Source organism: Ruditapes philippinarum, unplaced genomic scaffold (genome assembly GCF_026571515.1).
Source record: "Ruditapes philippinarum isolate M1 unplaced genomic scaffold, ASM2657151v2 ctg240_1_1_1_1, whole genome shotgun sequence".
NCBI classification, from domain to species: Eukaryota; Metazoa; Mollusca; class Bivalvia; order Venerida; family Veneridae; genus Ruditapes; species Ruditapes philippinarum.
Genome location: NW_026865789.1, coordinates 125,090 through 139,060, shown reverse-complemented (window position 1 = coordinate 139,060; position 13,971 = coordinate 125,090). Strand labels below are relative to the sequence as shown.

The following is a 13,971-nucleotide window of genomic DNA, read 5'->3' as shown; positions in this document are numbered from 1 at the left end:
CTGTACGGAAAAGTGTTCCAAAAGTGTCAGGTTGATGGTCTCCGACCAGTACACAGAAACCATAACTCTTTCTTGACTCATTTAAGAGTTTTTGTTACTTTTTATTGTCCAGTGCATAACTTGAAAATTAATAGTTGGAATTCAATGAACCTTCATAAAATGGTCAAGGGCAGTGAGATGAAATGCAGTGCATAAGAACCATATCTCTATTTGGACTGATTACAGTTATTGCCCTTTGTTACTTTTTTTGTCCAGTGCATAACTTGAAAACTAGTAGTTGGAATTCAATACAACTTTATACAGTGGTCAAGCTCAATGAGAGGAAGTGCAGTGTACAATAACCATAACTCCATCTTCAGTATTTGTAGAGTTATTGCCCTTTGTTCCTTTTCCTTGTCTGGTGGTTTACTTAAAAACTAATGTTTAGAATTCAATGCAACTTCATACAATTGTCAAGCTCAATGAGAGGAAGTGCAGTGCTCAAGAAGCATAACTCTTTCTAGACTTATTACAGAGTAATTCAATAAAACTTCATCAATGGTCAACCACATTGAAAGGAAATGCAACATACTAGAACCACAACTATCTTTAATTGCCCACAACCATAACTCTATTTCAATTCTTTTGCAAAGTATTCTGTTACTAGTAACTTCCTCATTTCCGAAGCAGTCATGTGGGGGTATTAATCACATTTAGTGATAGTTCTAGTGTTTTCTTTATAAATATATGATGCAACCTTAGATAGTTATCAGAACTGCATGATTAAATCTGAAAATATGGAGGGAAATGTATCTTCATTATTGCAGCCGACTTCTTGTATCTTAAAAATGTAGAGACTTTCTATTGGTAAAGGAAATAAACTGACAATAATATATGATCGAGTTAAATTGTTTCAACACTGTAAATGCTTCAACCTCCAGCATTATCTTGATATAATACATATTTATAACAATACAAATTATTTACAAACCATACTGTTTTGACTAGGTTTGGGTATAAAGAATTAGGACAAGGGGTAAAAACCAAGTACCTCATGGATGAAGATAAAAAGTAAGTTTGTATTAATAGTTTTAAAAAGTTCTTGTCACTGTTCTCCTCTCAGTAATGTTTCAGTTAATATTCAAATGTAATGAATGATGGATTTAGATATTCTGTTTAATCAAGTAATGAGTAATAACTGTAAATTTGAACTTAATTAATATTTCATTGAATTTCTATTTCTATTATGATACATGCCACCAACATGTATTTTGTTGACTTTGATAATGGCTATGTTATGTTATCTTCAGGCAATTTTACCTAAGAAAGTTAGTGGAATTTTACACAGTTGAGTTACAGAAGCTTGATCAGGTAACTAAAATTGCACCTTTCATATGATCATGAATATTTCTACAGGTAATACCCTCTTGCTCTGTGTTTTTTTTATTATCCCCCGCCGAAAAATTTCGGCGGAGGATATAGAAATAGTCTCCGTCCGTCCGACCTTCCGTCCTTCCGTCCGTCCGTCCGACATTTTTGTCCGGAGCATATCTCTAAAAGTATTTGAGTAATCAACTTGAAACTTCATAGGTGGATAGACCTCATTGAGGAGGAGTGCAGTGCACAAGAATGATAACTCTACCTTGCATGATTTTTGAGTTATTGCCCTTTGTTATTTTTCAAAATTGATTTTTGTCCAGAGCATAACTCCAAAAGCCTATGAGATATTAACATGAAACTTCATAGGTGCATAGATCTCACTCAGGAGGTGTGCAGTGCACAAGAATGATAACTCTACCTTTCATAATTTTTGAGTTATTGCCCTTTGTTATTTTTCATACCTAATTTTTCACCTGAGTGGAGCATAACTCAAAAAGTGTTTGAGATATCAACATGAAATGTCATAGGTGGATAGATCTTATTGAGGAGGAATGTTGTGCGCAAGAATGATAACTCTTCCCTATACAATTTTTGAGTTATTGCCCTTTGTTTTTTATGCTATTTTGTCCAGAGCTTATCTCAAAAGTATTTGAGATATCAACTTGAAACTTCAAAGGTGGATGGATCTCATTGAGGAGGAGTGCAGTGCTTAAGAATGATAACTCTACCCTGCATTATTTTTGAGTTATTGCCCTTTGTTATTTTTTCAAAATTAATTTTTGTCCAGAGCATAACTCAAAAAGCCTTTGAGATATCAAAATGAAACTTCATAGGTGCATAGATCTCACTCAGGAGGTGTGCACTGCACAAGAATGATAAGTCTACCTTTTATAATTTTTGAGTTATTGCCCTTTGTTCTTTTTCATACTTAATTTTTCAATTCAATTTTTTTCTCAAAAAGTATTTGAGGTATCAACTTGAAACTTCATAGGTGGATAGATTTTACTGAGGGGGGATGCAGCACACAAGAATGATAACCTACCCTGCATTATTTTTCAGTAATTGCCCTTTGTTATTTTCAGCCATCAGTATTCACATAGGTTTCAAATCCGTAATCACTATAGCCATCAGTTATCATTACCAAAAGACCTCTTAAAATGGAATTATTCCACTCTACTACATATACATTCTTCCAATGAGCAAACACATTCGGCGGGGGATGGCCATGTTGACATGGCTCTTGTTCAATAATTACAATTCAGTACAAATGCATTACTTTGGAATGGCCTGTATAAATTTTTTTTAAACTTTTGTGAATATCTTGAATAGTATTTGTGTTACTATAAATCACTGAAAATAATGTCCCAATACTTGAAACTTGAAACTTTTTATTTAATTAAACGCCTGTTTCTATTTAACAATATTCAACGGCGTTGTACAGTACATATAATATAATAAGAATAAAATTGTGAATGCATAAGAATATGTGGATCAACATCAAATGAAATAAAAGCTTTTACATACAATTCCAATTAACATATTTTTAAAAAATTTTAGAGACCATAAAATGATAAAACTGATATACATGTAGCATGAGATAAGATTATTTACATACATGTAACTTGATTACAAATAGATTAAAAAGAATAAAACATTCATTTACATTGCACATTCATCACACTGTCAGTCATCAGTTATACGTTACGCATGTTTATTTCATTTCAGATTTTAAAATAGTGATTCAAACTTTCTGAAAAAATGTGTTTTAAGATTTCTCTTAAATACATCAATATTTTTAGATTGTTTCAACTCTAATGGCAGCGGATTCCACAATTTTGGACCAATAGTTCCGAAACTTCTGTCACTAAATGTTTTTCTTTTATTGAATGGAATAACGTAGCAGTTCTCAGAGGTTTTAGCTGAACGTAGTCGGGTATTTGGTACTTGTTTGGTTAGGAGTTCAGAAAGGTATTTTGGAGCGATTGAACAATTGTATACAAAAGTCAGAATTTTATATTCGATTCTAATTTTGATGGGCAGCCAGTGAAGGTCGAACAATGCTTGCCTTGAACTGTCAAATTTCTTTCGTTGCAGAACTAACTTAGCGCACATGTTTTGAATACGTTGCATTTTTTTCAATTCAAAATCGGATACACCATAAAGAATGACATTGCAATAATCCAAGTGTGACATTACGAGTGCTATTACTAGTATTTCAGCTGCTTCTTTGGTGAGGTATTTTCGGATACGTTTTATTCTAAGATAGTTTAACATTGCAGTACGGCACTTTCCTTTGACATGTTCCTTGAAATTTAGTGTTTGGTCTAGAAATGCGCCTAAATATCTAATGGACTCTTCGGAGTTGATCTTATCTCCGTTAATACAAATGGATTTTAGGTGACACTTTTCGAGTTGTTGAGAACTTCCAAATGTTATGAATTCTGTTTTCCATGAGTTCATCTTGAGTTTATTAGCGTTCATCCAGTTGTTGATATCAATCGCACCATTTTCTAAAGTACATCCTGTAAAAAAGGCAAGCACGGCGGGTAATATACAAGCATGGCAGTCTGCATTTTAATTCAGTACTGTAAGCTGCTTATTTTTAGCAGTTTCATTTTGAGATCCTGTAAACTAGCTAGTAATAGGCACTTAAAAAATAAGTTTACACATACATGTATATACAAATTCAGTAAGATTAGGATTGAAGATCAAATAGTATATGGTTATATTTTTACAGTCAGACTGTTTACATGGAGGAAACTTGAAAGTTTTTAGTGCAGCAAATGAGCTGCCCCACCTGATACTTCAACTTGGAGATGCAGAACAATTGATCACATGTCTCTCTAATTTCTTTGTTTTCTCTCATCTAGAAAGGTAAGATTATGTTGTTTTTAGCTCGACTATTCGATAAGAATAAGTAGAGCTATTGCAGTCACCCGAGCGTCGGCGTCGGCGTAACCACTTATGTTAAAGTTTTTGTAATAGTTCAAATATTTTCAAAGTCCATAAACATATGGCTTTGAAACTTTGCACACTTGTTCACCATCATAACCCCAACCTGTAGACAGGAGGAGGTAACTCTATCAAGCATTTTGACAGAATTATGCCCCTTTATCGACTTAGAATTTACGTTAAAGTTTTTTGTAATAGTTCAAATATTTTCAAAGTCCATTGACATATGGCTTTGAAACTTTGCACACTTGTTCAACATCATGACCTCAACCTGTAAACAGGAGGAGGTAACTCTATCAAGCATTTTGACAGAATTATGCCCCTTTTTCGACTTAGAATTTACGTTAAAGTTTTTGTATTAGTTCAAATATTTTCAATGTCCATTGACATATGGCTTTGAAACTTTGCACACTTGTTCACCATCATGACCCCAACCTGTAAACAGGAGGAGGTAACTCTATCAAGCATTTTGACAGAATTATGCCCCTTTTTCGACTTAGAATTTACGTTAAAGTTTTTGTAATAGTTCAAATATTTTCAAAGTCCATTGACATATGGCTTTGAAACTTTGCGCACTTGTTCACCATCATGACCCCAACCTGTAAACAGGAGGAGGTAACTCTATCAAGCATTTTGACAGAATTATGCCCCTTTTTTGACTTAGAATTTACGTTAAAGTTTTTGTAATAGTTCAAATATTTTCAAAGTCCATTGACATATGGCTTTGAAATTTTGCACACTTGTTCACCATCATGACCCCAACCTGTAAACAGGAGGAGGTAACTCTATCAAGCATTTTTTTTACTATCAAGCACTAAGAATAGTCGAGCGTTGCTGTCCTACCGACAGCTCTTGTTTTTATTCTAATTGAGTGCAATATCTTAAGTATGGACAATTTCTTCATTTAATACCATAAAAGAAATAAGCATTACACGTTTAATATAATTTGGTGTAATTATGAAAATCTATATTGCAAATAGACAGTTAAACTTTAACTTTACTAATTTTGTGTAATGGAATTGCTCAGCTTTGAATTTTGGAGAGTCATTTGGAGAGTCATTTCAAACTTTAAGGAATTTTGGTATCAAAATTCAAAAATTGAGCTTCCCACAGTATAGAGCCTGGTCATACTTGATAGATGTGCCGGCTGGTCTGGCTCTATATAATTTTTGATAGGTAATTATACCCCCACCACAAAATGTGGGGGGGCTATACTGGATTCGCTTTGTCGCGTCGGTAGGTCGGTCGGTCCGTCCGTCTCCATTTTCATGTCCGCTCTATAACTCCTATACCACTTGAAGGATTTTCTTCAAACTTGGCTCAAATGTTCACCTCAGCAAGGGGATGTGCAGAACCCATGTTGCCCATGTGTCAGCTCAATGTCAAGGTCACAATTGAAGGTCAAATATCAAACACAATCATATATTAGACAGTATGTTGTGTCCGCTCTGTAAGTCCTACAGTAATTGAAAGATTTTCTTCAAACTGGGCTCAAATGTTCACCTCAACAAGGGGATGTGCAGAACTCATGTTGCCCATGTGTCATCTTAAAGTCAAGGTCACAATTGAAGGTCAAATATCAAACCCCCACCACAAAATGTGGGGGGGGGGGGCTATAATGGATTCGCTTTGTCGCGTCGGTCGGTCGGTCAGTCGGTCGGTCGGTCAGTCGGTCCGTCTCCATTTTCGTGTCCGCTCTATAACTCCTATACCACTTGAAGGATTTTCTTCAAACTTGGCTCAAATGTTCACCTCAGCAAGGGGATGTGCAGAACCCATGTTGCCCATGTGTCAGCTCAAGGTCAAGGTCACAATTGAAGGTCAAATATCAAACACAATCATATATTAGACAGTATGTTGTGTCCGCTCTGTAAGTCCTACAGTAATTGAAAGATTTTCTTCAAACTGGGCTCAAATGTTCACCTCAACAAGGGGATGTGCAGAACTCATGTTGCCCATGTGTCATCTTAAGGTCAAGGTCACAATTGAAGGTCAAATATCAAACAATCAAATATTACACAAAATGTTGTGTCCGCTCTGTAAGTCCTACACTTATTGAAAGATTTTCTTCAAACTTTGCTCAAATGTTCACTTCAACAAGGGAAGTGCAGAACCCATGTTGCCCATGTGTCAGCTCAAGGTCAAGGTCACAAATGAAGGTCAAATATCAAACAGTCAAATATTAGACAGTATGTCGTGTCCGCTCTGTAAGTCCTACACTTATTAAAAGATTTTCTTCAAACTTAGCTCAAATGTTCACCTCAACAAGGTAATGCAGAACCCATGTCACCCTTTTGCGGGCTTAAGGTCAAGGTCACACTTGAAGGTCAAAAATTGACTTAGAAAATGTTCTTAAATTTTAACATATATCTGAATATTTCTGAATCTACGAAAGGTATTTGCTTGAAACTTAAAATATATATGAAGTGTCCCAATTAAGATATGCTGGTCAAGTTTCATTACTCTGTATTGCATTTTAACAAAGTTATGCCCCTTTTTATTCTTCAAATTTACATACAATCACATATTAGACCCTCATCGCTGTGGGTTCGAATCCCGACAGGGACTTTGGATTCTTTCATGTGAGGAAGCTATCCAGCTAGCTTACGGAACGTCGGTGGTTCTACTCAGGTGCCCGTTCGTGCCTGAAATAATGCACAGAAGCACCTGAGGTCTTCCTCCACCAGTAAAGCTGGAACGTCGCGATATGACCTATACTGTGTCGATGTGACGTAAAACCCAAAACAAACAAACATATTAGACAATATGTCGTGTCTGCTCTATAAATCCTATACTAATGGAAGGATTGTTTTCAAACTTTACTCAAATGTTCACCCCAATTGGGCGATGTGCAGAACCCATCTTATCCTTGTGCCAGCTGTAGGTCAAGGCCACACTTGAAGGTCAAAAATTGACTTATAAAAAAGTTAGTATATTGGGAAAATGAAAGGTTATTTGTAACTGTTTCGAACATGATTGATAATAGATATTTTTACTATTACCTGTACAATTAGTCTTTTCTTCACCAGAGATAATTTCTTTTTATGTATTTGTCCCACTTAAGTTATTCCCTTAACCACCTTTCCATGTCGTCTTCTGTCAAGGACATTGGTGGGGGTATGAATCGCATTCAGCGATAGTTCTAGTTTGTATTTTATTTCATGAAGTCGTAAGTCTAATAAACATAGGAAACATTTTAATGTTATCTTGTTCTAACGCATTTTTGTTTCAGTAAGTCTCCATATCATCTAATACAACTATGGCATCAAACAGGCCTTCACGGAACAGATATTGCAGAGAAATTACTAGCATCTTTTGATAAGAGAATCTCAGAAATCTATCTTCAGATGGAAGAAGAGCAACTCCTAGAAACTTCTGAAAGTCCAGGTCTCAAGGTATGAATTATCATTATATATCTTGGTATTTAAAATTCATTTCAGAAAAGAAAAATTAAAGGGAATGATAAAAATTGGCCTCATATTGCATTTTAGTGACATGTCCACCTATTTGTCTATTCTATCCCATGTCTTCAAAATAGGTATGCAAGGTGCCATTAATCTAGACAAAAAACTAGGGATAGGAACGAATATTTGAAAACCAACCAAATATTCAAGTATGAAATTCAAATTTTTTTCTTCATATTTAATTTTTTTTAATTCTTTTTCCTTGAATTTGATCAATCTACAAAGCGTTTCACCTTCCAATTTCTGTGAAAAAGATCCTGATCAATTCAGACATAATTATATTGATTGTGCAAATAATTAAATTCTTACTGCAGACAGTAGTAGTAATCTTTATTTACATCTCATCATTGTACAGACATATACACAATGTTAAAAAAGTTACAGCATAAAAGTACAATGCCACTCCAGCATGGAGTTATAAGAGATGAAAAATCTATATCACAATATTAGAATATAAATATATATAAGTACATAAATCATTAGAACAACATGTTTAAGTGATAAAACTGAGAAACCATTGCTATACATAGACTAATAAAAGGAAACATCGTGACTACCTGAAAGAAGCAATTTAAGATAGTAAGCATACAACATTAAAACTGAGAAATGTTTGTTGAAAGTCAGCACATCTATCTATACATGAAAATGTAATTATTAATGTTGTTTCTTAATCTTTCCGATTCTTTTGTTTTCTTGTAATTTTTAATATTGTTAATGTCAATTGGACGGTTTCCTAAACACTACTAGGCAGAATGAAACAGTACCAGTATTTGGATATCAAAATTCATATAACAATTGTTTGTAACTTACATAAAAATCAAATATTCAAATTATTCAATTTTACCTTTGAAATATGGTGCTATATCAGTCTAATATACTTCATATATATTAAAAACATGCTTTTAACATACTATCCAGCACTGAGATAAGTGGAGCACACTACTCCTTGGACAGCTTTTTGTTTATTCAAGGAATTGTCAAATGTCTTGCTTTAATATGGTTGTAATAGATTATTCAAGATAAATATTTTGATGTTTCAGTTGTTCCAGTATTTACTGTCTGTAGATAATGCACTCACTATAGGAGGTTATACTGAAGCTAGGAAAACAGTTATTGAGAGAGCTATCACTATTGCAGTAATTTATTTATCTCCTGTTTTTAATTGTTTAAGTTAAGTGTTATATCATTTATTAATGAAAAGAGTTAAGATTAATTACAAAATGTTTATTGTATGTCAGCGTAAAAGTACATGTGTATCACATGATTGACATCATTTTGTTTGAGGTGACTCTTTATAAATACAAAAATGTATAAGTTTGGCAACAGTATATTTCATGAATAATGTAAGTAATGGTATCTATTTTGACTAAATAAAGCTATTATTTAAATGTGTGAGCTGTATGTGTAAACTGTTTTTTTATCTGTTTAAAAACAGAAAGATGGAATGGAACAAGGTATGGGGGAAAGAGGAGCAGAGTATTGGGAAAAACATTTGATGACGTTGAAGTACAAGTTGGCCTGTATTTACTGCGAATCATATCACACTGCTGAACAAGGCATACAACTTCACCAGGATTATGTTAAATATTATGAAAGGTTTGTCATGTAAACTATATGCTTTGAGTCCTTGGTTATTGCACAACATATACTTGTTCTACTCCTATTTTACATCCTTAAAAAGTATAAATACAATAAAGTCAAAATATACTATAAAAAATTAAAGAATAAAAAACAGTAAATAGCTCTGCTTTTGATTTTGTCATAATCATGGCTGTTGAGCTTAAAAGCAAACATTCTGCCTTGAATCACAAATAGACCTTTTTACAAGCACTAATCTTTTGTTCATTTTTACAAGACCAAAAGCAATGAACATGCAAAAAAAATGAAATATTGAGAAACTGACAAAAATACATAACTGAACTCTAGTGTCACGAATATGCCCATGTTTTGAATTAGAGAGTTAGTAATAAAGATCTGTTTTTTTCCACTATATGACACTGGAATAGTCAAAGACATCATATGTAGACAATTTTTGTATTACATGTATATTGTATATGTATTTCAGCAAGTTAGACAAAGATGATATTTCACCTGAAATCGAAGTACAACTTGGACATGCATTTCATGGTATTGGAGTAGGTTATTACTATCTGCAGAACTATGAGGAGGTAACTAAATAAATGTAGCTTATTTTATATGTTTGAGCAAACTTCTCATATCATTTGCTGCTGTAACCTGTAACATTCTAAAATTGACACATTTGTTTTTTAATTGTTTATAAGAAGTTGAATCTATTGAAAGGCCGTTAGATACACTCTTTTGAAAGTAATTAATTAGTTATTGATTGAACTCTACCTCGAATGTGGTTAACTCCAATTGTAACGATATACTCCTTATAATGATGCTGTTTCAGCGTTCTAGACTCAGTCCATAATCTGTATTTCATTTGATTACACTCCACTTGTAATCAACACTGCAATATTTCAGATACAACTGTGCTTTTTATGTCCCATGCGCAATCTTTCACTTTTTAATTTGATATTTTGTACCTTAAAAGGTGTTAATGACCATTAATGATCAGCCAGAGATTTATGTTTTAGCATTGATGATTGTTGCTCAAATAAATATGAAAAATTAATCAAATTGTTGGACAATAGGTGCTTGTGGATGATTAAATGGTTGAGTAATAACTTCTTTTTACATGATCTTGTTTTTGTAGAAGTTTATTCTTTATGCATGTATAACTATGGAGTCTCCAAATCTAAAAAGAAAACATTTGAATATAGAAACAAAATATCAAATGATATATAAAGTTAATAAAGGACTAAGTTAAAGGAGTGATATTGCTGCTGATTCCGGCATAACAATTTACCAAATTGGGATGCTATTGTAAAAGCTTATGAGTGGACATTTTTCTTGCCCTCGAGAAGAATGTGACATGCTAGGAGGCTCTTTTTGAATTGTTCAAGTGTACTAAGTCACACAAAATGCCATAATACACTTCCACTTTTTTTCTTCAAAATTTGTTGTCTCTCATATATAATGATATCCAGATATAACAATGTAAATTCAGCGATCGCCTGAATATCATTATAAGCAGAGCCTACTGTAAATCTAATAAAATTGAGATTATTTATACAAAGTGATAATTGAGTGTCAAATTGAAGTATCAGTATTTTACAGACTAGTAAGTACATGGAGAAGTCTTTGGAACACCATGAAAAGTCTGGAATTGGCACTAAGAATGATGTAGGGGCCACAATGAGTATGATTGCATCATGCTTGTTGAAACAGGGTGAATTTGAGAAGGCACTAGAATATCAGGACAAAGCTATTGAGGTATACTAGCTGATTTGTGACGTCCATCATTCTGTAAAATACTGGTAGTGATAAACATTTTTTTTTTAGAGAGAACTTACATTACAAAAAGTTTATGTTACTTGTTGAATTATATGGTGCCTAACTTTTGTTCAATTAAACAAAATCTAGTGGGCATATCTGTTTTGTTAAGTAATTTATGTCTATTTATGTTTGCAAGAATCCTATAGTAGTATAGTTTTTATTATTCAGCCTGGTGTGAGACATTGGAATGATACAGTACATGTAATATAATAAATTTTGGCTGTCAGTAAAATTATTTTCAAAAAATTGTTTATTCATTTCAGGCTTTTGAGACTTACTATTTTGGAGAGAATCCTCCAATTATAGGAGAGATGTTAGCAAACAAGGCATTGTGTCTGAGAAATCTTGGTAGAATGGATGAAGCAGAAGCTATGTACCGAAGGTAAGGCATGTAATTTGTAGGGGTAAAAGTTGTTTTTAAGCCCAAGAGGTAATGGTCGATTGTTACACAATGATTTGTTCATGTGTTTGATAAGATAAGTGTAAACAAATGATTATGTCATACATGTAGACAAAACAGGAAGGAAATAAAATTCATTTTAAATCAATACATGTAGTAAAACATGTACTACAGTGTTACTTAAGGATTTTGTTTATATTTTGTCTTTTCTAAGAAGATACATTTAGTATTTTACTGGAAAGATTACATCCATAAACTTTTGTTTGTTACAAAGGGAGGATTTCTTTGCATTTTCAAATATTTACATTTAGTTAATGCTTTTGTGTCAAAAGTTTAATAAATTCAGAGATTTAGTAATCAGATAAAGTAGTTTGATTATATAATGTAGATCACTGGATGTGAAGATAAAAGCTGTAGGCAGGGACCATGACACTGTTGCAATGACTTTCTTAAATCTCAGTGCCTTGGAAGGTATTCGTGATCATAATGAAAAATCTATAGAACTTACCGAAGAAGCTATACAGATATATGAGGTAAGATAGCATATACTTCTTAGATGCAATACTGTTATATAAAACCAACATAGTGCTTTTGCGACCAGCATCCACACAGTCTGATCAGGATCCATGCTGTTCCCTTACCAACTCTATTACAAGTAGAGAAACTGATAGCGAACAGCATGGATCCTGATCAGACTGCCCGGATGCACAGGCTGGTCTGGATCTACGCTGGTCGCAAACCATTATGTTGGTTTTGTCATGGCACGGCTCATATACTCATTTATTTGGTGTCCATGGCAGAGTGGTTAAGGTCGTTGACATCAAACCACTTGCCTCTCACCGCTGTAGAATTGAGCCGTGAAGCATCTTTGAACTCCTTCATGTGAATAAGCTTACAGAACGTCAGTGGTTTTACTCAGATGCCTGTTTCTGCCTCAAATAACACGAAGATGGACACCTGAGGTCTTCCTTCAGTAAATCTGGAAATTTGCCATATGAAATAAAACCCAATAAAAATGCAATTTGATGATTCTACATGTTTCAGTATGTATATACATACGAGACTTAATTTGTGATCTGAAAGATATGATGTTTGTCCTACATAATTGGAGTAAAATCTGTGATTCCACACTATTAAAATCTTGATTTAAAGATATATGTATAACTTAAGTTTATACTAATCTATTTTAGTTTGATTGTGTATGAAGCTATAAGCTTTATTAAAACACTCTTGAATCCGTTCCTGAAATGAACCAGTACTAAGTAAGTTGTGTAAAGTTCCTTGCTTGCTTGCCCTTAACAGGGTTTGAACCCATTCGTCGGGCAATCCTTAGATTACTAGTCTGGTGTGTTATCTACTTGGTCATGCCACCACTAAATGATGTTTGTCATACACAATTGAATTAAAAATTTGTGATCTGAAAAAAATGTTGTTGTTTGTTCATTTATTCATGTGAAGGTTAAAGTAGTGGTATAGTAACAGAATATTTTTTTATCTTTTAATAAAAATTGTATCATGATTGTTTTATATTCTGTAGACTCTGGGAGAGACTTGGAACAATCCAAAATATGTTGCTGCTCTTGAAAACCGTTTTCGAGCGTATGTGTGTATGAACAGCTTTGCAAGGGCAGATGAGGGCTTCATAACATTATGTAATTGCTATTTTTATTTATGTAATAATCTATAGGAACCGTTAAGGTTATAAATGTAATCTTTGTAGAAGTTATTTAGGTACCTAACATTTTTATAACAGTTTAAAATGATGAGATAATAAATGGGTCTTTATAAGTATAAGATATAATTATGAGGATTTTGATCAATTATTATAATAAAAAAAAATTGAGGATTTTCATTTTTTATTTTACTAGATAAATTAAAAAAAGTAAAAGCCACTAAAATGATGAATCATCAGTTAAAAATGAAGCAAGATTATAGTTTGGACTAATGTTAACAATGAGTGTGTCAGAAATGCAGTGTTATTTGTAACAGATGATTTAAGGGCCATTCATGCTTTTAGTTAAAGAATCTTTAACATTGTAATTCACTCAAAGTGATTAAAAATGCTCTCGCTATCTTTGTGGTTGCCATATAAAGTGGCATACACAATTTATATCTTAAAGCATGTAAGTGTTTAAACTCTTAAATAATAGGTACCACTGATATGTACAGGGTAACCTCTGCAGGGTGACCCGCTGAAGAGCAATGACCTCTTTACAACAGTAGTATCAAATCTTCCCAAATTAGATTAACACAGAATTTAACCTCTTTAGAGGAATACCTCCCAACAACAACCAAATATTTGCCTCCTAGAATGTTCCTGAGCAAAAGTTGTACTGTATATCATTTGTCAGTAAATAAACTTTTACAAATAACAATACATGACAGAAACAAAAT

General features: G+C 33.3%; 1 protein-coding gene across 1 annotated transcript in view; it reads left to right on the top strand.

The window, feature by feature from the left end:
• Window positions 1–13,971, top strand: part of LOC132730330 (TPR repeat-containing protein DDB_G0287407-like) — a 40,797-nt gene that overhangs the window by 20,260 nt on the left and 6,566 nt on the right. Inside the window, exons 13-23 of the mRNA XM_060716223.1 lie at window positions 988–1,050; window positions 1,290–1,350; window positions 4,097–4,233; window positions 7,544–7,706; window positions 8,816–8,911; window positions 9,211–9,371; window positions 9,841–9,943; window positions 10,959–11,114; window positions 11,441–11,559; window positions 11,966–12,110; window positions 13,115–13,229. Of these exons, the coding sequence (XP_060572206.1) occupies window positions 988–1,050; window positions 1,290–1,350; window positions 4,097–4,233; window positions 7,544–7,706; window positions 8,816–8,911; window positions 9,211–9,371; window positions 9,841–9,943; window positions 10,959–11,114; window positions 11,441–11,559; window positions 11,966–12,110; window positions 13,115–13,229 (1,319 nt within the window). The remainder of the gene's footprint in view (window positions 1–987; window positions 1,051–1,289; window positions 1,351–4,096; window positions 4,234–7,543; window positions 7,707–8,815; window positions 8,912–9,210; window positions 9,372–9,840; window positions 9,944–10,958; window positions 11,115–11,440; window positions 11,560–11,965; window positions 12,111–13,114; window positions 13,230–13,971) is intronic.